This window comes from Arachis hypogaea, chromosome 11 (genome assembly GCF_003086295.3).
Source record: "Arachis hypogaea cultivar Tifrunner chromosome 11, arahy.Tifrunner.gnm2.J5K5, whole genome shotgun sequence".
Taxonomy (NCBI): Eukaryota; Viridiplantae; Streptophyta; class Magnoliopsida; order Fabales; family Fabaceae; genus Arachis; species Arachis hypogaea.
The window spans coordinates 138,934,673-138,955,154 of NC_092046.1; the positions used below are offsets into that span (position 1 = coordinate 138,934,673).

General features: G+C 38.8%; 3 protein-coding genes across 4 annotated transcripts; 2 read left to right on the top strand and 1 right to left on the bottom strand.

Annotated features, from left to right (window-relative positions):
* Positions 1–7,520: 7,520 nt before the first annotated feature.
* On the top strand, positions 7,521–9,988 carry LOC112722957 (1-phosphatidylinositol-3-phosphate 5-kinase FAB1B). Its single transcript, XM_072207542.1, has 4 exons — positions 7,521–7,817; positions 8,041–8,762; positions 8,842–9,057; positions 9,346–9,988. Exons 1-2 carry the CDS (start codon positions 7,810–7,812, stop codon positions 8,723–8,725), a joined length of 693 nt encoding a protein of 230 aa, XP_072063643.1. The 5' UTR covers positions 7,521–7,809; the 3' UTR covers positions 8,726–8,762; positions 8,842–9,057; positions 9,346–9,988.
* Positions 9,137–12,856, bottom strand: LOC112722955 (glucose-6-phosphate/phosphate translocator 1, chloroplastic-like). Of its 2 annotated transcripts, none has more exons than XM_025774152.3 (7): positions 12,122–12,856; positions 11,817–12,042; positions 11,492–11,714; positions 11,174–11,387; positions 10,681–10,896; positions 10,019–10,314; positions 9,137–9,870 (listed from the first exon to the last, which is right to left on the bottom strand). In XM_025774152.3, exons 1-5 carry the CDS (start codon positions 12,614–12,616, stop codon positions 10,885–10,887), a joined length of 1,170 nt encoding a protein of 389 aa, XP_025629937.1. In that variant the 5' UTR covers positions 12,617–12,856; the 3' UTR covers positions 9,137–9,870; positions 10,019–10,314; positions 10,681–10,884. The 2 variants fall into 2 exon arrangements, with proteins under 2 accessions (XP_025629937.1, XP_025629936.1); XM_025774151.3 differs by having other exon boundaries at positions 10,019–10,330.
* Positions 12,857–13,068: 212 nt separating this feature from the next.
* On the top strand, positions 13,069–14,585 carry LOC112722956 (uncharacterized). Its single transcript, XM_025774158.3, has 2 exons — positions 13,069–14,005; positions 14,121–14,585. The coding sequence occupies exons 1-2, from the start codon at positions 13,159–13,161 to the stop codon at positions 14,456–14,458; spliced, it is 1,185 nt and encodes a 394-aa protein (XP_025629943.1). The 5' UTR covers positions 13,069–13,158; the 3' UTR covers positions 14,459–14,585.
* The last annotated feature ends 5,897 nt before the right edge of the window (positions 14,586–20,482 follow it).

The window sequence follows — 20,482 nt, forward strand, 5'->3', positions numbered from 1 at the left end:
GGGTGAATCTAAAACCTCTACGTGGATGGTGCTTATGTTAGGCATTAGAATGTTTCTTTTATTTGTAAATTGGATGGTTCTGAATCTATTTTTTGAATTATAAATAAGTTAACATATATGGATGTTTCTTCTGCTAAGTATCATAATGTTTCTTTTTCATACTAAATGGATGTTCTTTTATATATTTTTTGAATATTTTTGTATTGCAAATGTGAATATCGTTATTTTTTTAAGAATTTTATAGTTTTTTTTAAATCTTATAAATATAAAATATAACTGAATATTTCTTTTGTTAAGCATTAGGATGTTTTTTTTCATATTAAATAAATATTTTTTTTTTATATTTCTGTAATTGTTTAAGAACAACTTGTGTTCCACCACTCCTTCCTTATCCTTGAAGTTGAACCAAGTGCAAGGTAAAGACCGATTGGATGCGATGAAATCGCGATTTGACCGATTCGAAGACTTGTGCCTATAAAAACCTTCCTCTCCTTCGTTCTTTTCGTTCTTTCCTTTCCAAAGTTTGATGAAAGCTTCTTCTCCGAATTCGAATCCGAACCCGAATTTTTTGACTTGGAACGAACAATGGCCGTTCCTGGTTGTGATTATGCTTCTTTCAAGGTGAAGGACCTTCCAGATCTAATTCTGTTTTGTCGATCAGGTGAAATCTACACACTATTTCTCAGTGTGTGCCAGAAAGCCTCCTTGGTTGATGGTATCATAGTGAATACCTTCAATGATTTGGAATCAGAGGCCATGAGAGCTTTACACAAGGGTTCTCATCCTTCTCGTTCTATTTTTTCGGTTGGACCCATCGTTGCTCAACCCAACCAAAACCAAGATGAGAAGATTCATGAATGTGTTGCATGGTTGAACTATCAGCTATCGAAATCTATGTTGTATATATGTTTCGGGAGTGGTGGAACACTCTCTCAGGAGCAAGTGAATGAGATAGCATTTGGATTGGAATTGAGTGGACACAAATTCTTATGGATATTTTTAGAGGTAGGTAGGTTAATATGGAAGAGAAGAGTAATGTTTTTATAAGTTTTGATTAGGTTTATTTAATCAGTTTAAAATTTTTTTAATTTTGAATTTAAAAATTTAAAATTAATTATTAATAATTATAATTAATTGAGTTATTCACTTTTTGGCTGATTAGACACTTAGTTCCTATACTTTTCCAAAAATAAATTAAATAATTATTTGATGTAAATAAATTAAAATTATTATAGAAAAAATTAAAATTTATTAAAAATTAAAATTATTGAAAAAAAAGATTTTTTTTTACTTTTTAATAAATTTTAATCTTTTCTTCAATAATTTTGATTTTTTCACGACAAATAATTATTTAATTTATTTTTTAATTTTTTTCTTAACAAAAAATAAATTTACTTAAAAAAATGTGATTAAAAATAAAATAAAAGAATAATTGAATAACTATGTACTGTAAAAAATTAATATTATTAAAGGATAAAATTAAAATTTATTTCTGTGTATCGCTTTTATCCTCAACGTTTTATTCCTATTTAAGCCCGTAATGTTTTAAAATTGTCTCAATTTTGTCTTGCCGTCAATTCTGTTAACGACAAAAATGAGCTAATTTTAAAACGTTAAAAACTTAAAAAGGACGATTTAAATATTAGGGACAATTTTAACACTTACCAAATGTTGGGACAAAAGAGAAACCCTAGCAGAGAAAGAGTACGTACTCCGTACTCAGAGAGAATGAGAGAAGGAGAGAGCGGGAACGAGTGTTTGAGGGTGAAACATAGTGAGCATGGCGGCCATGCCGTCGGAAGAGATAAGGGGGAGAGTGTGGGTGGGGGTGCATCCGGTGTCAAGGAGGGTTTTTCACGAGGGGGTTTTTCAAATCCTACAAAGATCTCCTTTAGAGATAAAGTCATTGGTCCAGAGAAATCGAAGGCGTTTGCACTTGCAGGATCTCTATCTGGGGATAGTATAGCCACGATGGTGGGCAAGCAGGGCGATTCCCAACCTCCATGTGTAAACTTCACTGAAGAAGCCAAGCTTTGTTTGGCAGAGCCTTATCGAGAAGCTTTAGTGATTAAGGTTCTTGATAAAAATTATAGTTACACAGCTCTTTCACACAAGCTTCGGATGGTTTGGCGCATCAAAGGTGGCTTTGATCTGCTTGATGTGGGGTTTGGGTACTTCATGGTAAAATTCGATGCATGTGAAGATCGTGAGAAGGTCATGCTTGGTGGTCCGTGGTTGATTGAGGGGCACTATGTTGCTGTAAAACCGTGGGATATAGATTTTCGGCCATGTGAGCAATCCTTCGGGTCTACGCTTGTATGGGTTCGGATTTCGGGGCTCCCAATCTGGTGCTATCAGGAACAGGCCATGATGCGTATTGCTTCTGCAATAGGAGTTCCCATCAAAGTGGACTTAGCCACTAAATTGGCTGAGAGAGGACGATATGCCCGAGTATGTGTTCAAATAAATTTAGGACTGCCAGTGATCAAGCATATCATTGTGGAAGGCGTAACTCATGTAGTGGAGTATGAAAGTTTAAATTTAATTTGTAACTCTTGTGCACGTTATGGTCACGATATGGCACAGTGCTTGGGTAGAGACTCTAGGGAAGGAAAGAGTGTTGATTTCGATGCCACCAAGCCACGGGACGGTACAAAGGCAGTGCCACATCCTGAGACCAAAAGTCACAATTCAAATGAAGTAGAACCTAATGTGGTAGGTGGCGTTACTGGCGAGAATCCTGCATCGAATTTGCAAGAAGATTTGGAGGCTAATAATTTGGAAGGAAATAATGTTGAGGAGGCTTGCATGTATGATGAACCAGGCTGGGAGCGTGAGGAAAGGTAAAACCAAGCTGGGTCAGAAGCAATCTAACAAGGTCCAAAGAGGCATTCAATCCAGAATCGATTCGGGTAGAGTAATCAGGCCCACCATTCACTTCTCTCACACGAATGGATCAAGCTCCTATCGTGCTAGGGTCGGGTCACGAGTCAAGGTCGGACACAGCGCTTCCCGTGTTGGTGAGACGTCGATCTCCTCAACCCGACACACCCCAGTGCCTTGCGGGTCCTCTCTCCGGAAACGACCAAGGCCGGGGTCCCTACAGAGCTCGCCAGTTGAGAAGAATGGAGGCACGATGGTGGAAGCATCGTCATGTCTTCCTGCAACCGTGAAGGAGGGTGTTACCGTGGCGGTTCCATTGGAGAAGGAAGGCGCATTGCCGGCTGTTACTGCGTCGGTAGGCGGGATTAAGGAGATATTCCAGGGAGATCCGGCAAACCTGAAGGTCACGGGAGTCACTTCCGCTGGGCAAGCCTCGGTTTGAGGTTGGTGAAGCACTTTGATTTCCTTGTTTTATATTTTTATATTTTATATTATGGATAGTTTAAATATAATAGTTTGGAATATTAGGGGTGCTTCTAATAAGTTAGCCCGGGTGAATTGTAAAGAGCTGGTTAGGAAATTTAAACCTGTAATTTTTATTGTGGTTGAAACTCACTGTCCTTTTCAACACTTGAAAATGTTCTGGGAAAGACTTGGTTATCACCCTATTGGTATAGTGAAGGCGTCAGGACACAAGGGGGGTATTTGGTTCCTTTCTGCAATACAGGGTGTTCACTGCAAATGGGTTGATGCTTTCGATCAGTGTGTTACAGTTGAGGTTCAGGTAAATAATGTGATTTGGAGGTGCAGTGGTATCTATGGTAGTCCTCAATTTAATACCAGAGTTTCGCTATGGGATTATCTTGTTACTCAGTCTTCGTCTTTCTGCGGGCCATGGATTGTTCTTGGTGATTTTAATGAATCTAAGGGTTGCCTCTTCTCGAGTCATCATGCAGATCGGCTTGCTGCCTCTCTAGGGGATAGTAATCTGTTTGACTTGAAGACTATTGGAAGACAATTTTCTTGGTACAGAAGGGTTAAAAATGGTGTTGAGGTGGCGAAAAAACTTGACCGGGTTTGTATCAATAGTGGCTGGCTATCTCTATTTCCAGAGGCTTACGCAGAAATTTTAAATAGGCTTCAATCTGATCATTGTCCTATCCTAGTACGCTGTACAGGTCGTCCTCAACCGAAAAAGAATAGACCTTTTCGGTTTATTGCAGCTTGGGAAACTCATCCGGGGTACAGAAATATTGTGAACCAGTCATGGCAGGCTGGCTACAGAGAGATGCACGGCAAGCTTTCAGAAGTGCAGAAGAACTCTTTGGAGTTTAATTCTAAAGTGTTCGGCAATATTTTCGTTAGGAAATGCAAATTGGAGAGACAGATTAATTTCCTTCAGAAGCGACTTGAAGTAATGGAAGATTTGTCTATGCGGCAAAAAGAAAAACAGCTGATTGAGGAATTTAATAACACGCTTGTGCAGGAGGAACTTCTATGGTTTCAAAAATCCAGAGAGCAGTGGGTAAAATTTGGGGATAGAAATACCAAGTTCTTTCATGTCCAGACTCTTGTGCGGAGAAAGCATAATAAGATTCATGGTCTCTTTCTTCAAGATGGGGTGTGGGAAACGGACCCGGATATCCTTAGAAGGGAAGCTGAATCCTTCTATAAACGCCTATTCTGCCAGTCGGAGGATGTAGACTTAGGTTGTCTTGGTGATGTGTCACTGCCTTCCCTGAATGATGAAGCCTGTTGTAGCCTCACAGCGCCAGTTACTCTGGAAGAAGTTAAGTCGGCTGTTTTCAGTATGCATTCTTTTAAGGCGCCGGGCCCTGATGGGTTTCAGGCTTTCTTCTTTAAAGAATACTGGAAGATTGTTGGTTTTGATGTTTGGACTATGGTTCGTCATGCGTTCTCTGGTTTGGATATGGATCCAAGGATGATGGAAACTCTTGTGGTTCTTATTCCGAAGGTAGAAAACCCAGTTTCCATGAAGGATTTCCGACCAATTAGTCTCTGTAATGTGGTTTACAAAGTTATAACGAAGGTTCTGGTCAATAGACTTCGTCCCCATCTCAAAGAGATTATTGGGCCCCTTCAAGGAGGGTTTATCCCGGGGAGAGGAACCCCTGACAACATCATTGTAGCACAAGAGGTTCTCCATTTCATGAAGAAGACAAAGTCAAAGAAAGGCACCCTGGCCTTTAAGATTGATTTGGAGAAAGCGTACGATAGAGTGGATTGGGGATTTCTGAAACAAACCCTGGTGAGTTTTGGCTTTCCTCCTCCGACAGTCAATCTGATTATGCGTTGTGTCACTGCTTCCTCACTGTCTATCCTCTGGAATGGGGATAGATTAAATAGCTTTACTCCGAGCAGGGGTCTTAGGCAAGGAGATCCTATATCACCGTATCTGTTTGTGTTGTGTATGGAGAGATTGTCCTGTTCTATTAATCAGCAAGTTGATAAGGGCGTGTGGAAGCCAGTTGCGGTTTCTAGAGGGGGTCCAAGAATTTCTCATTTGATGTTTGCCGATGATTTGCTTCTTTTCTGTAAAGTTGAAAAACAGCAAGTTCAAACTGTAATGGTAGCTTTGGAAAATTTCTGCAGAGCCTCTGGGATGAAGGTTAATGTGGAAAAATCTAAAGCGCTATGCTCCAAGAATGTTTCAGTGACAAGAAAAGAGATTTTCACTGGAGTCTCCTCCATCAGATTCGTTCAGAACTTGGGCAAGTATTTAGGGGTGAACCTTAATCACTCTCGGGTGACACGCGCAACTTTCAACGATGTTTTGGACAAAATTCGGGGAAGGCTAGCCAGTTGGAAAGGAAGATTGCTTAATAAGGCAGGCAGACTCTGTTTGCTCAACTCGGTAGTGACTGCGATTCCTACTTATCGCATGCAAGTATCTCTCTTCCCTAAAGAGGTAACTAATAAGATAGAATCCATGATGCGAAACTTTCTATGGAAGGGTCAAGCTGATGGTAGAGGCCTGAATCTAGTTAACTGGAAAGTGTTGGTCACTCCTAAGAAGTTTGGAGGTCTGGGAATTAGAGATCCCTTTTGTGCCAATATTGCTCTTCTTGGAAAACTAGTTTGGCAACTTTTTCACCATCCCAACAAGCTATGGGTTCAACTGTTGACGGAGAAATACCATTCTTCTAAGGATGATTGTTTTAGTCGGTCTCGAGGAAGTGGATCTTATGTTTGGAAGAGTATATGTCGAGCTTGGGATATCCTAAAGGAAGGTTTTAGTTGGTGCATTGGGGATTTGGAACAGAACTTTTGGTTTTCTAAATGGAGAAGAGAGGGGCGACTGTGTCAGGAGATGGATTATGTTCACATTTCTGATTCGGATCTCAGGATCTTGGACCTTTGGTCATCTGGACAGTGGAACCTTGAGAATATCTATTCTCCTCTGAATCAGTCTCTGCAGAGCAACATTAATTCTTACAACCCAGATGTTCAAGCTGGTTCAGAGGTCGGTTGGTGTTGGACTGGTGCGGCCTCAAAGGTTTATGATGCTCATAGTGGTTATTTATGGCTCAGTAAGAAGATGTTTAGTTGGGAGGATAGGGGTAATTGGCTTTGGCTTTGGCGTCAACATGTTCCGGAAAAGCACAAATTTTTGGCCTGGCTATGTCTTCGGGAGGCTCTTCCTACTGCTGCATTTCGTTTTAGAAGGGGCATTTCGCACACGGATAGCTGTCCACGATGTTTCTCAAGTCAGGAGTCGGTTTTACATTGTATTCGGGATTGTCCAAAAGCCCAACTTGTTTGGCAAGCTTTAGGGATCTCCGATCAACCAGTGGATTTGATGAGTTGGTTCTTACATAATAGCAAACAGCGCCCCTTTAGATTCTTTTCTGGTCTCTGGTGGATTTGGTGTTCGAGAAACAACGAGATCTTTCATCCTCACGAGCATTGGACCACAGACAAGGTGATTGGTATGGCTTTGTCCTTAGAAAAGGAGCTCCAAAATATTTTTGAGTTGCAACGACTATCTATCCCCTCAACCATTAGTGGCTCTTGGATTCTCCCCTCAGTGGGTACCTTTAAGATTAATTGTGATGCTAGCTATCCTGGCAGTAGTGCTCGAGTTGGTTTTGCTTGTGTTAGCAGAGATTGGAAGGGAAGGTGGCAACAAGGCTGTCTGGGAACAATTGAGAGTCGTAGCATTTTGCAAGGAGAGTTGTTTGCTATTTGGAGAGGCTTTCTTTTAGCATGGGACTCGGGACAAAGAGACATTATATGTGAGACAGACTGTGTGGAGGCTTTTACTATTGTCAATAATTTACAAGATTGCTCTGGGTTTACTGATCCTTTGGTGTTAAAAATCCGAGATATCATGTCTTGGAAATGGCGTGCTGATCTTCGGTTGATCTTGAGAGATGCAAATACAGTAGCAGACATCATGGCAAAGACTGCAATGAGGACTATTTCTCCCCAAGTGGAGCTTCCATTGCCTTGGAAGGAGTTTGAGAGTAGTATTCAGCGGGACTGCCTTTCTTAAGCAGTTTCTTGTTTTTTTTCTTTCTTAGTTTTTGTTTATTTTTCTTTTAAGTCACAAAAAAAAAATGTTGGGACAAAAACATACTTTAATCTTTAAAATAAGAATTTTCTCTAGTTGATTCGGTGTTACCTATCAAATTTAATTTCAAAAGTTAAGAACTTTGAGAATAAGTTTTCAAACTTAATTCAAGTAAAACGTGTCACTCCTGACAGTACTAACATTACTCTTTTCTCCATGCCTTATTCAGCCGGGCCTTATCAACAAATGCAACAGGGTCCGTGTCTGAACTTGCATCAGTCTCCTATGAGTGGAAACAACACTGATAGGGAAGGTTTATCACCTCCATTAGGGGGAGGAATGATCTTGCAGGAGACATAGGGGATCCATTACAAAAGCAATTCGAATTCCCTATGAACAGGTATTTTCTGTTTCTTGTGTTCATCAAAAGCATTGATATATTTGTTTAGTTAGGCGTGTTCCATGTAGTGTTATATTTTATATAAATAGTATTTAGCCAATCATATTCTTCATGTGTCTATGACAAATTAAAAAATAGTGTGTAATAACTATGTGTTTATAGCTAATTAGGACTGCTGCTTTTTGTAATAGATTATATTGTGGCTTGTATGCGGTTTTTTCAGGAGTGATGATGAGGATGAGTATGGTGTATATCAGTTAGACTCCGAGATGAGACATTATCCTCAGGTGAATATCTACTATGGACAGGCTGAGTTCGAAGGAATAAGCAACACTGATGGCTCGCAGAAAGTGCATCCTGATGCAGATAACGGTAATGCAAATCTCACTTCAGAGAACGGATTCGACACACAGGGTTTAGAAAGAAACACAGCAGTTGGGAAGAGTGAGGATGAACCTTATATATATGAAAATGAAGCACCTTCCTCACTATATGTTTCAGAAGATGTTGATGCTGAACCTGTTGATTTTGAAAATAATGGACTTCTCTGGCTCCCTCCTGTACCAGAAGATGCAGAAGACGAGCGAGAAACTTTTTTTGTTGATGAAGATGATGAAGATAATGGCGGGAATGGGAATGCCATTGGTGAGTGGGGATATCTGCGCAATTCAAACAGTTTTGGAAGTGGAGAGCATCGCCACAAGGATAGGACAAGTGAGGAGCAGAAGAAGGTCATGAAGAATGCAGTAGATGGACATTTTAGGGCATTAGTGGCTCAGCTGTTACAGGTCGAAAACCTACCTATTGAAGACAATGGTGAAAATGTTTGGATGGAAATAATCACATCTCTCTCGTGGGAAGCTGCTACTTTATTGAAGCCAGATACTAGCAAAAGTGGAGGGATGTGAAAGTCAAGTGCATTGCTTGTGGCAGCCGCATTGAAAGGTAAATGCTGTAATTTATCTGATTTTCTGCACGTGATTTCTATGTTGTCATACTTATCAGGTTTTCTTTTCTACAATAGGGTTGTTAAAGGAGTTGTTTGTAAGAAGAATGTGGCTCATCGTCGCATGACATCAAAAGTTGATAAACCTTGCTTGTTGATCCTTGGAGGGGCTCTTGAGTACAGGCACTCAAAATGTGCCTTCAATTGATCATCTTTCATCACCAAAGTTGGGTTACTGTGAAGCTTTTCATGTTGAAAAGTTTGTTGAAAATCTGAGCAGTGCTGCTGCTCAAGGTAGTAAAAAACCAATGAAAACATTTATGTTTTTTGACCGCTGCCCAAAGCCATTGGGTTGCACAGTTCTAATCTAATCTTATTTTATAGAAATTTTATTGTTATTATTTTATTATTATAAAAAAAATGTTCTGGAGACTTTAACTTGTAAATTACAAATCATGTAAAATGTGTGTGCACTAGCAACCACAAGGCATGTGTCTTTTTTAAGGAAAAAATATAACTTAATTGTCATTACTACCAACTACACATCATTAATATTTTTCTAATTTTGACATCATTGAACAGATTTTACTTAAAGGTGCTGATGAGGAAGAATTGAAGGAGGTAAAGCATGTGGTTCAGTATGCAGTTTTTGCAGCTTACCATCTGGCTTTGGAGACATCTTTTCTTGCTGATGAAGGAATCTCTTCCCATAAATTCCGCTTAACAGTCTGCCTCTTCCTAATACAACATCAACCATTCAGAGGTCAATCTCAACATTTCCTGATTTCGTTGCTGCTAGCAGTGAAAAGTCTCAGGGGCTTGAATCCGACACTGGACCATGGAGAACTAAGAGTGTCAGCAGTACTGAATCCTATTTGTCTAATGATGATCCTTGTGAATCTTTGCAATCTGCATCATGTATCAGCCATGCAACTGCCTTTTATTCTTCCATTGTTGCTTCTGGAAATGCAATTCCAGGTTCATACAATGAGAAAATTCTTCCTAGCAAATACACAAATGACTCCACACAACCCCTGGAGGAGGAAACTCCTGAAGTGAACAACTCTTTGGGAATCATGAATGATCCTACTGTAAATGGTTATGGACCTGCAGAGAAATTAGATCATGGCATCAATAGATTTTGTAATATCCATTTCATTGTATTTCAGTGGCTGCATTGTCAATAATCAGAACTCTTTAATAATAAGAACTTGAGTTTTCTTAAGTTTCTGATATATAAGAGTTCTCAAATTACCTGTTTTGGAACAAAACACAGACATTTGGTCGTTCGTGGTGGGATGAAATTGTGCCAACTGTTGTGATGCCAACTGTTATGACTGGAGCCGAGCCTCATAATCAGGTATTATTCTTGCATTATGCGCCTTCCATTAATTGCAAAAAGACTTGATGGGATTTTTGCTTTTTGGGAAATAAGAGCTTGCATTGCAATCCTTGGAGGTATTCTTGGGTTCTTTACAAGATCTTTCCAAACTTGAAAGCTTAGTTTTTTGTAATTAAGACATTTGCACAATGTTGAACTATCCTCAAATGCTGTCATTGGGTGAGACTGCAAATTCATTAGTTCCACAAAAAAAAAATGGAACTAGAAATTACTCAAACTTACAAAAACGAAAGGATATTTAATTTTAGGATGTTTTGTATTCTTTGATAGTCATTGAGGGAATACTATAGAGAACTAGAGATAGAGACATATTTTTATAGTACTTTAAAGAAATAATTGTTCTATATGATTGAATATACACACAGCAAGCAAATTTTTTATACAGGCACAACTGCAATAATTAACTTATTAGACCTACTCACAAATAGTTAGTGAGATCTAATCCAACAAATCCTCTTCTTTTTTGGTAAGTGTAACTAACTTTGGGCTATAGAAATCCTCATTAGTGTACTCACATTCCAGAGTTCGTTCTTAGTCCTCATTGAATCAGGTAAATTCTTCTCAACCTTAGATTACGAAAGAAACGAAAATTTCGTCTACAATGACAAAGATCAAAACATGATTAGTAACATCAACTGTTCTCACTATCACTGACAGGCTCATAGTTCTAGCTCCATCCCTGAATAAGCATTCACTTAACTTAGCTTCTGAATTAGGCCTCACTGTTTTGCCTGTTCGAAGAAATAACATAAAAGCTCTCAGTTGTTGTGCTACATTTACAAATTAATAGTGTGACCCTAGTTGATCACTCATTAGACATTAAATCATTCCATTTTATCCATTTTACTTGGCCGGCATAGATAAAATTGACAGTGACTATATATGGTTTTCCTGTGTTGTGTGCAATATGAAAAATTTCTCAATCATGGGTTTGATTTCAGTGTGTCTCTGAATATTCAAGTAGTACATAGCAAAGACAAACTAAAAATAGAGGAAATAAGAATGCACCTGTGAATAAAGGAAGGTGCCAAGAATTGCAATGGCAGCAGCAACTGCATTGGTGGGATGAATTGGCGTGTGGAAGATAAGAATGGAAGAGACAATTACTGAAATTCTCTTCATTGTGTTCCCTATGCTAAATGTCAAGGGAGATATTTGATCAAGAGACATGCAAGAGACTTGATTACACAAGTGGTAGAACACACTCTGAGCAACTACCCACCTGAAAAAAGTTACAGCCGAAATGTCCTTAAGTATTTTTGACAAAGAAAATTGATCAGTTTAATGTTTGATAGTAATAAGAAAAGAGGATTGATTAGTGATTACCAAACAAAATTTGGACGAATCTGAGAGAGGGCAGTTTGCCAGCCAACAGCCCACATCTTAGGACCCTCCACAAGAATGGCAAAAGGTATGAGAATCAATAGAGACAATATGGAAAGGCAAGCATAATAGTTCAATCCACTAACAGACATGCCCTTCATTCCCTTCTTTGAGAATATGTTCCTAAACACAAATGCCAAGTTTGATATCATAGCCCCCATAAACCCTGCAAAACACAATCAACCAAAAAAGAGTTCTACTTCTACTTAGACTACTACTTGATCTTGATGAGAATTTAATCAACCTTGCTATAAGTAAATGGCCTTACTGATCATATTAAAATTGAGTTCGGTCACAGCAGCAAGAGCACAACCTCCAATAATTGGCACCAGTGATAAGTAAACCGGTATAGGGAACGATTCGCCGAGCAAGAACCTCGATACTAGGACGCTGAAAGCCGGTTCTCCACTCTTGATGATGTGAGTAAATGACACTGCAACTTTGGACATACTCACAGTAGCTGCAACATGCCCAACGGTGTGTGCTACTGCAACCTGCAGGCACAGACACGGAATTAGTATCAAAGCCATAGATGGTAAACAAAAAAAGGGTGATACACTAATATTGGCTTACCGGGAACAAGGCCCTCCAGAAATCCATGTTAACTTTAGGGACATGAGCGAGCTTTGTGGCCCAGGAGATGAACATGATAAGAGAGCCTGCGGCGAGGGACAGAGTGGAAGTGAGCCAAGGGTAAGGAAAAGCATTGAGAACCTTCTTGTTGTATATGTTGAAGACGACGTTGAGTGCCCACCATGTAGCAAAATACAAACCAATCTTGAGCTTCTGAGCTGCCTCTGATGTCCCTGCTGCTTGTGGTTGTGACTTATCTGCCTCATAGGCATGACACTCTGCAACCTTCCTTCTAGGTTTAGTTGACAATGTGAGGTTCTGAGTGCATGGAATAATGTAAAGTGGTTTATGGGAAGAGAAAGAGGGTAGTGCAGTGCTTTGTTGAAGATTTTGAATAGAGGGTGGTAACCTTGGAACAGGAACACGCTTTCTGCAGGAGAATGCAGCAGAGCCGGCGAGGGGTGAGGGTGCTGTGTACTTTAAGGATAATATCATGGTGGTTTCGGATGGTCTAAAACAAAGAAGATGATGAGTTTGTAGATGTTCATATAATCAACAAAGGGGATTTGTATTTGTATATTTGATGAAACCAATGTGATGTGGATTTTTGTGTCTTACGCATTGATTACTGCGAGGAAGCCACGTGAGCAACGGTTGACAAGTTTGTTAGCAAAGATACTTTGGAAGGTGACAAGATCGAAGAGGAAGAGATTTTAATGGAATATGGAGACGGATCTTCCTAGGAAGCGGATTTAGAATAATCAAGTTTGATTTTATTCTAAATTAATCAAAACTCGAGGTGTCTTTTTAAGTGTAAGTTGGGCCAACGAATTAAAGTAGTCTTAGATCGTTAAGCACTGTTGTTAATCACGATTTTAATTCTCCTGGTAATTGGCTGATGCTGCGAACTCAGGTTCAGCTGCCACTTGGAGTACAAAGGAAGATCGACGAACAATGGAAAGGAATCTCTTCTCTCTCTCTCCACACACATATATATACAACGCAAAATGTTGTATTGAAGCAGAAGATAAGGTGCAATGAAAATGAAGTCCCTCTTATATCCGACCCTGTTGTCATTGCTGCATTGGCACGTGGCGGTGGTATCAGCTGCAAGGCTGAACATGGCTAGCGATGAATCGGCCTTGGTTGCCATGAGGGAGCATTTTAACTCCTTGGATCCCAACAATGTGCTCGCAAGCAACTGGTCTAGCAGTACCTCTGTTTGCAACTGGATTGGCGTCACCTGCGGCTCTTCCCACCGCAGAGTAACTGCCTTGAATCTCTCATACATGTCTCTTGATGCCACCATCCCTCCGCATCTTGGAAACCTGTCATTCCTTTCTGGCCTGCATCTTCCCAACAATAGCTTCCACGGTAATCTACCTGCTGAACTTGCTGGATTACGTAGACTGAGCATCATCAACCTTAGATTCAACAAATTCACCGGAAGTATCCCCTCCTGGTTTGAATCTCTACGGAAACTAAAACACCTGTTATTGGCAGGCAATAGTTTCACTGGCACAGTCCCACACTTCCTGTTCAACATGAGTTCCCTGCAATCGCTTGAACTTTTTAAAAACAAGTTTTGGGGTCCCTTACCTTCCAACATTTTCTTGTCTCCTTCTTTGCAATATCTGTATCTTACTTACAACCAAATTTCAGGAGCTATCCCTTCAGCTATCATCAACAGTTCGTTTCTGCAGGTTATTGACCTCGACTACAACAACCTATCCGGACAACTGCCGGAGCGCATCTTCCACCATCTACCAAACTTGAAAGAGCTTCACGTGACTAGTAATGCCTTATCCGGTGAAAAATTGCTGAGTGGGGATGACTCCATCACTCAAACCATGAATCTAGCCACAATAGGCTATATGGCCCCTGGTGAGTTTCTTTTTTAATCTTATGCTTTATGTGATAAACCTTGATAGCAATCAGCTATGAATCTAATAAAATTTGTTTTGTTTTCCACTTTGTTGTTTTTCTTCTTATTTTGCAGAATATGGACTTGAGGGAAGAGTGTCTAGGCAAGGTGATGTGTATAGCTATGGAATTTTACTTATGGAGACCTTCACACAGAAAAAACCCACTGACGAAATGTTTGTGGGAGAGTTTACCATCAAAGAGTGGGTGAAAATGTCATGCCCTGATTCACTACTTGATATCGTTGATGCAAAATTATTGGTGGAAGAAGGAGAAACGGATACTAAACGGGACTGCTTGTTGTTTATAATGACTTTAGCTCTGAATTGCTTAGCTGAGTCTCCGGGTGAAAGGACAAGAATGAAAGACGCTATGAATGCTCTTAAGAAGATTAAAAGATTACTCTTGAACTAAAATATATGCCTAAGTGTTAGGCTCAATTTACATATTTTGAATCATTTTTAGAAGTTCTAGTAACCGCTTTTGATTAAGATGTAACTTCTCATTTTAACAAAATTACTTCAATTATGTGCATTGCGAATTGGGATCGTGTTTCATCCGTACATACTATAGTTATTTTTTCAAGAAAAAAAAGGAAGGCCTAGGTTAGAGATTTATTTCATATATATATTTGTTTTAAGTAAAGATAAAAAATGATTTTTTTTTTTTGGAGTGTCATACACGATTTGCTAAAATATGGTGGCTTTTTGTTAAATTTCCTTGGTATAGGAGCCATTATGCTAAAAGAGAAACCGTAGAAGGTATTAAATGAATTATTAGGCAAAGCACAATCAAATGACAAAAAAAATTTCAAAATATATGAACAAAATTTTTTTCATTTTTATCACATTTTATTTCAGCACATACTTTCTTTTTTTTTTAGTTGAGATTTAATAGTTAGTAAATAAATATTTTTTAGTTTAATTGATAATATTTTTATAAGAGTAAAGTATCGTTTTTGTCCCCAACGTTTGTGGTAAATCCTATTTGTGTCCCTAACGTTTAAATCGTCCTATTTGTATCCCTAACGTTTGTAAAAGTAATTTAATGTTATTCTGCCATCAATTACAAATCTTGAGCGCTTTAGTTTGAGTTTTAAAAATCTCTTCTTGAAGTTAGAATATAAATGTCTGAGATAGAATCGATGATCTACTCCGAAAAATAGCTCATCAAATGTTGAAACTAATTCCTACAACATTTACATAATTCACTTTTCTAGGGACATATTTGAATCTAAACACAAATAGTGGGTATAATATTAAAATCGAACACATCCAAGTGAGACCTAATTGAGAATGAATACATCCAAGTGAAAATAATTGAAAAATATAATCTGATTTGTTAGTATAATTGATAGTAAGATAACATTGAATCACTTTTATAAACGTTAAGGATACAAATAGGACAATTTAAACGTTAGGGACACAAATAGGATTTACCCCAAACGTTGGGAACAAAAACAATACTTTACTCTTTTTATAAATAGAATAATTTTTGTATTATATAAAAATAACAACTTCAATATATATTTTTCATTTTTTTAATCTTATTTCTATTTTTTTGTTATGGTATCAAAACACTCAAAACTTTGTTAATACCCATTAATAGTGAAAATTTTTTTTGAAGTAAAAGAACTCAACACAATAAAGTGGAGCAACAGAATAGAAAAAAACTTAACAGCAAGTATAACAATTTAACACATGGTCATTTTCAGCATTACATCAACAACTGTTAGGATCAATTCTAATCTATTCTTTGTAACTCATAAGCGACCTATTGATAACTTCCGTTATTCCTGCTTCTTAACTTTTAAAAATTTTGTTATTCCTTTTCATCCATATATGCCAAAACCCAATAACAAAACTCTCGCAATGGATGACAACACTTTAAATCCTTCTCAAAATTCAAACCGTCCTTACTATATACATCCAAGTCAGAGTCCTACTTCAATTCTTATTTTTTTCAGTATGGCTTTTGATAAGTTTAATTTCCGCTCTGTTAGGAAAAACTCAATAAAGGTTCAAAAACAAGAACCTATTTAACAGCAGAAGCACCAGAAATAATTTTTCCACAACCTGTGCAATTAAATAGGTAATATGAAAGATACTCCAAGCAACAATTATAATGGCAGAAATTAAATAATCAGACACCAGAATTTTTAACGTGGGAAAACCCCCAAAAGAGGGACAAAAAACCCACGGGACCTAGTCCAGAAAAATCTTTCACTATCAGAAAAATGGGTACACAAACAGTCTTCCTAGTGACACTAGGGCATCTCAACAATCAACAAAATACATCATCAAAACTGATGGAATCAACATAAACCCTCCACAAAGTGGGTATCTCAAATCAGGCAAAAGAGAAGACAATACCACAAGCAAGTTATATCCTAATGTTCATCTCTACACCAGGAATAACATACTAAAATTACATAAGAAATGGAGCAAGTTTACCAAGTCAATGTGATCAAGGTTAGCATGCTCTTTTTCCCCAAATTCCCTTCTTCTCTCGACGCCGAAAAACCCTTGCTTCGTTGCTTTCAATTTCAAAAGAAAGCTTCACTCTCTCTTCCGTGGCTTATGCCACTTTCTCTGTTTATTTCTTTTTTTTTAATAAGATGTGGGCCCCACTTAGTTGGGGACCCACCAACAAATCTCTCCCTCACCAACTCAAGTGGGGATAGGCTGCTCCACCAAGCCCGCCTTCTCTTTGCAGTAATCAAACTTCACTGCAGGTAAACTCTTAGTCATCATATCTGAACTATTATCATCAGTATGGATCTTATCTAGTGCATATGACTTCATCTCAAGCGCTTGACGTATCCAATGATACCTCACCTCTATGTGCTTCGATCTGGAATGAAACGTTGGATTCTTACTGAGATGGATAGCACTCTGACTGTCACAGAATAACACAAACTTCTCTTGATTGATGCCTAACTCTTGTAGAAATTTCTTCATCCACAAGAGTTCCTTAGAAGGTTCAATAACAGTAATGTATTCTGCCTCTGTAGTAGACAAAGCAACACATTTCTGAAGTCGAGATTGCCACGACACAGCTCCCCCTGCAAAAGTCATCATATAACCAGAAGTAGACTTCCTTGAATCAAGATCCCCAGCCATATCTGCATCTGTGTAACCATCCAACACAGGTTGGCCACTCCCAAAGCATAAACAAACTCTGGAAGTACCATTAAGGTATCTGAAAATCCACTTCACTGCTTGTCAGTGTTCCTTTCCAGGATTAGAGAGAAACCGACTAACAACTCCAACTGCATGAGCAATATCCGGCCTGGTGCAAACCATAGCATACATCAAACTGCCAACTGCAGATGCATATAGAATCTTCTTCATTTCTGCTTTCTCTTTCTCACTTGTAGGACATTGCTGCGAACTCAGCTTGAAATGACTAGCAAGTGGAGTACTAACAGGTTTGGAATTACTCATGCTAAACCTCTCTAAAACCATTTCAATGTACTTCTGCTGCGACAACCATAGTTTCCCATTCTTCCTGTCACGAGTGATACTCATGCCAAGGATTTTCTTTGCAGGACCCAAATCCTTCATAGCAAAGGATCTATTCAAGTCTTTCTTAAGACTTTCAATCTTCTTAGTGTCATGACCAACAATCAACATGTCATCAACATAAAGCAAGAGAATTATAAAATCACCATCAGAAAATTTCTTAACATAGACACAAGGATCAGAAGAAGTCTTACTATACCCATGACCTTCCATGAAGGAATCAAACTTTGTGTACCACTGCCTTGGCGCTTGCTTCAGCCCATATAAGCTCTTCTTCAACTTGCATACAAGATGCTCCTTTCCTTTAACCTCAAAACTCTCTGGTTGCTCTATGTAAATTTCTTTATCTATGTCACCGTGAAGGAATGCAGTCTTCACATCAAGCTGCTCAACCTCTAAATTCAAGCTAGCCGCCAATCCAAGCACAACTCGAATAGAGGACATCTTCATAACTGGAGAGAAAATCTCCTCAAAATCAATACATTTCTTTTGCTCAAAGCCTTTCACAACCAATCGAGCTTTGTACCTTGGCCGTGAGACATTTTCATCTGCTTTCAACTTGAACACCCATTTATTCTTGAATGCTCTCTTACCCTTCGGCAACTTCACCAATTCAAAAGTATGATTCTCATGCAAGGATTTCATTTCTTCTTGCATGGCCTTCAACCAATCTTCCTTATGCTCATCAGACATAGCTTCCTGGTAGCTCTCTGGCTCCCCAGTCTCAGTGTTCATCACATACTCATGAGGAGAGTATTTCTGAGAAGGATGACGCTCTCTAGTAGATCTTCTCAATTCAGGCTCAACTGGTGGTTCAGGTAGAACTTCAACATCTGGAACCTCAGGTTGAGGTGCAGGTTCATCATGCAAATCATCACCATCATTATCAACTTGTACATCTCCCCCATCAACAGGAGGTCTAGTGGAAGGACCAGATTCATCATCAATAGAGCGTCTAACAGTTACTGTTGGCTTATCTATCTTCTCAAGATCTTCAATAGTTTGGTCTTCAAGAAAAATCACATCTTGGCTTCTAATTATCTTCTTGCTCACCGGATCCCATAATCTGTAACCAAAGTCTTCGTGACCATAACCCACGAAGATACACTACTTTGACTTTCCATCAAGTTTAGACCTTTCATCTCTTGGAATGTGAACAAAAGCCCTGCAGCCGAACACTCTCAAGTGACTATAGGAGACATCTTTTCCTCTCTAAACTTTCTCTGGGGCATCACCATTAAGTGGAACTGAATGAGAAAGGTTGATCAGATCTACTGTAGTCCTCATCGCTTCACCCCAAAAGGATTTAGGCAACTTTGCATGAGAGAGCATACACCTGACTTTGTCATTGATAGTGCGATTCATTCTCTCTGCAACTCCATTATGTTGAGGAGTCTTAGGAACCGTCTTCTCAACCTTGATCCCATGTCCTTTACAATACTCTTCAAATGGACCCCTATATTCACCACCATTATCTGTTTGAGTACATTTTAATTTTCTTCCTGTTTCTCTTTCAAAACACTTACATGAAAGTGTTTGAAGATTCCGAGCACCTGGTCTTTAGATTTCAAAATAAAAGCCCACACCTTTCAAGAATAATCATCAATAAAAGTAACAAAATATGATGCACCACCTAGTGTCTTAGCATCCATAGTGCAAACATCAGTGTGAACTAAATCTAGAACATGTGATCTCCTATGAGGTCCAGAATTATGAAATGATACTCTAGCATGCTTTCCAACAAAACAATGAGTGCAAGTATTTAAAGTTGTACCTTTCACTGGAAGTGAGTGCTTCTTGGCTAAGACGCTTAGTCCTTTCTCGCTCAAGTGACCAAGATGTATATGCCACAAATCAGAAGAGGAATCATTAGCTACATTCACATCTTCGTTGCACAACTTTGCTTGTAATCGGTAGAGAGTAGTAAGACTATTGTCTTCTCTAGCAACAATGAGAGCCCCTTTGGTAATCTTGCATTTTCCACTACCAAAGGAAGTGCAATACCCCTCTTGATCCAATGCCTTCACAGAAATAAGATTGAACTGCATATCTGGTGCATGACTAACATTTTTCAACTGCAATTTGCATCCCATGTTGGTTTCAAGCCACATATAACCCATACCAATGATATCACACACTCCTTTATTTCCCAATTTGATCTTGCCAAGATTTCCAGTAGTATAGGAAGTGAAAAATTCATGCCTCGGAATGACATGACATGAGGCACCAGAGTCCATAATCCAAGTGGAATCATCACAGACAAGATTCACATAATTTTCATCATATGTGATAAGAACATCTTCATAAACAATAGCAGCAGTTTCTTTATCACTATCTTTACCTTTGTCTTCGTTTCTTCCTCTTGATTGTTCTCTTTTCAAGAACCTACAATACCTCTTGATATGCCCCGACTTGCCACAATGGTGAAAAATGAACTCTTTTCTTGGCTTATACTTTCCTCTTGACTTGCTTTGACTCTCTGACCTGTCAGAACTGTGAGGTTTTCTACTTTGACTTCTCTCCCGTGACTCTGAAACAAGTGCTTCTGACTGGGAGGAGGCATTAGTCAAACCTCGCTCTCTTCTTCTGGCTTCTTCATTCAACATGCTCTCTTTAACCATTGCTAATGTCAACTTTCCTTTTGGAGCTGAGTTAGTCAGTGTCACAACCAGAACTTTCCAACTATCAGGCAAAGAGCTCAACAACAACAAGGCTTGCAACTCATCATTCAAAGTGATTTCATTATTTGTCAGTTGGTTTACCGTCTCTTGAAAAATGCTCAAGTGCTCCGGCATTGATTTACCTTCAACATATTTCATATTGACAAGCTTCCTGATCAAGAATGCTTTGTTTTGCACATTCTTCCTCTCATATAACTCCTTCAATTTCTTCCACATCTTCTCAGCATTCGTTT

Excerpts from the sequence above, each read along its gene's own strand:
- LOC112722955 (XM_025774152.3), bottom strand. The coding sequence starts at position 12,616 with ATGATATTATCCTTAAAGTACACAGCACCCTCACCCCTCGCCGGCTCT. Across the intron at positions 12,043-12,121 it reads TCTGGAGGGCCTTGTTCCCG|GTTGCAGTAGCACACACCGT; the intron begins GTAAGCCAATAT and ends CTGTGCCTGCAG. Across the intron at positions 11,715-11,816 it reads ACTCAATTTTAATATGATCA|GGTTTATGGGGGCTATGATA; the intron begins GTAAGGCCATTT and ends TGTGTTTTGCAG.
- LOC112722956 (XM_025774158.3), top strand. The coding sequence starts at position 13,159 with ATGAAAATGAAGTCCCTCTTATATCCGACCCTGTTGTCATTGCTGCAT. Across the intron at positions 14,006-14,120 it reads AATAGGCTATATGGCCCCTG|AATATGGACTTGAGGGAAGA; the intron begins GTGAGTTTCTTT and ends CTTATTTTGCAG.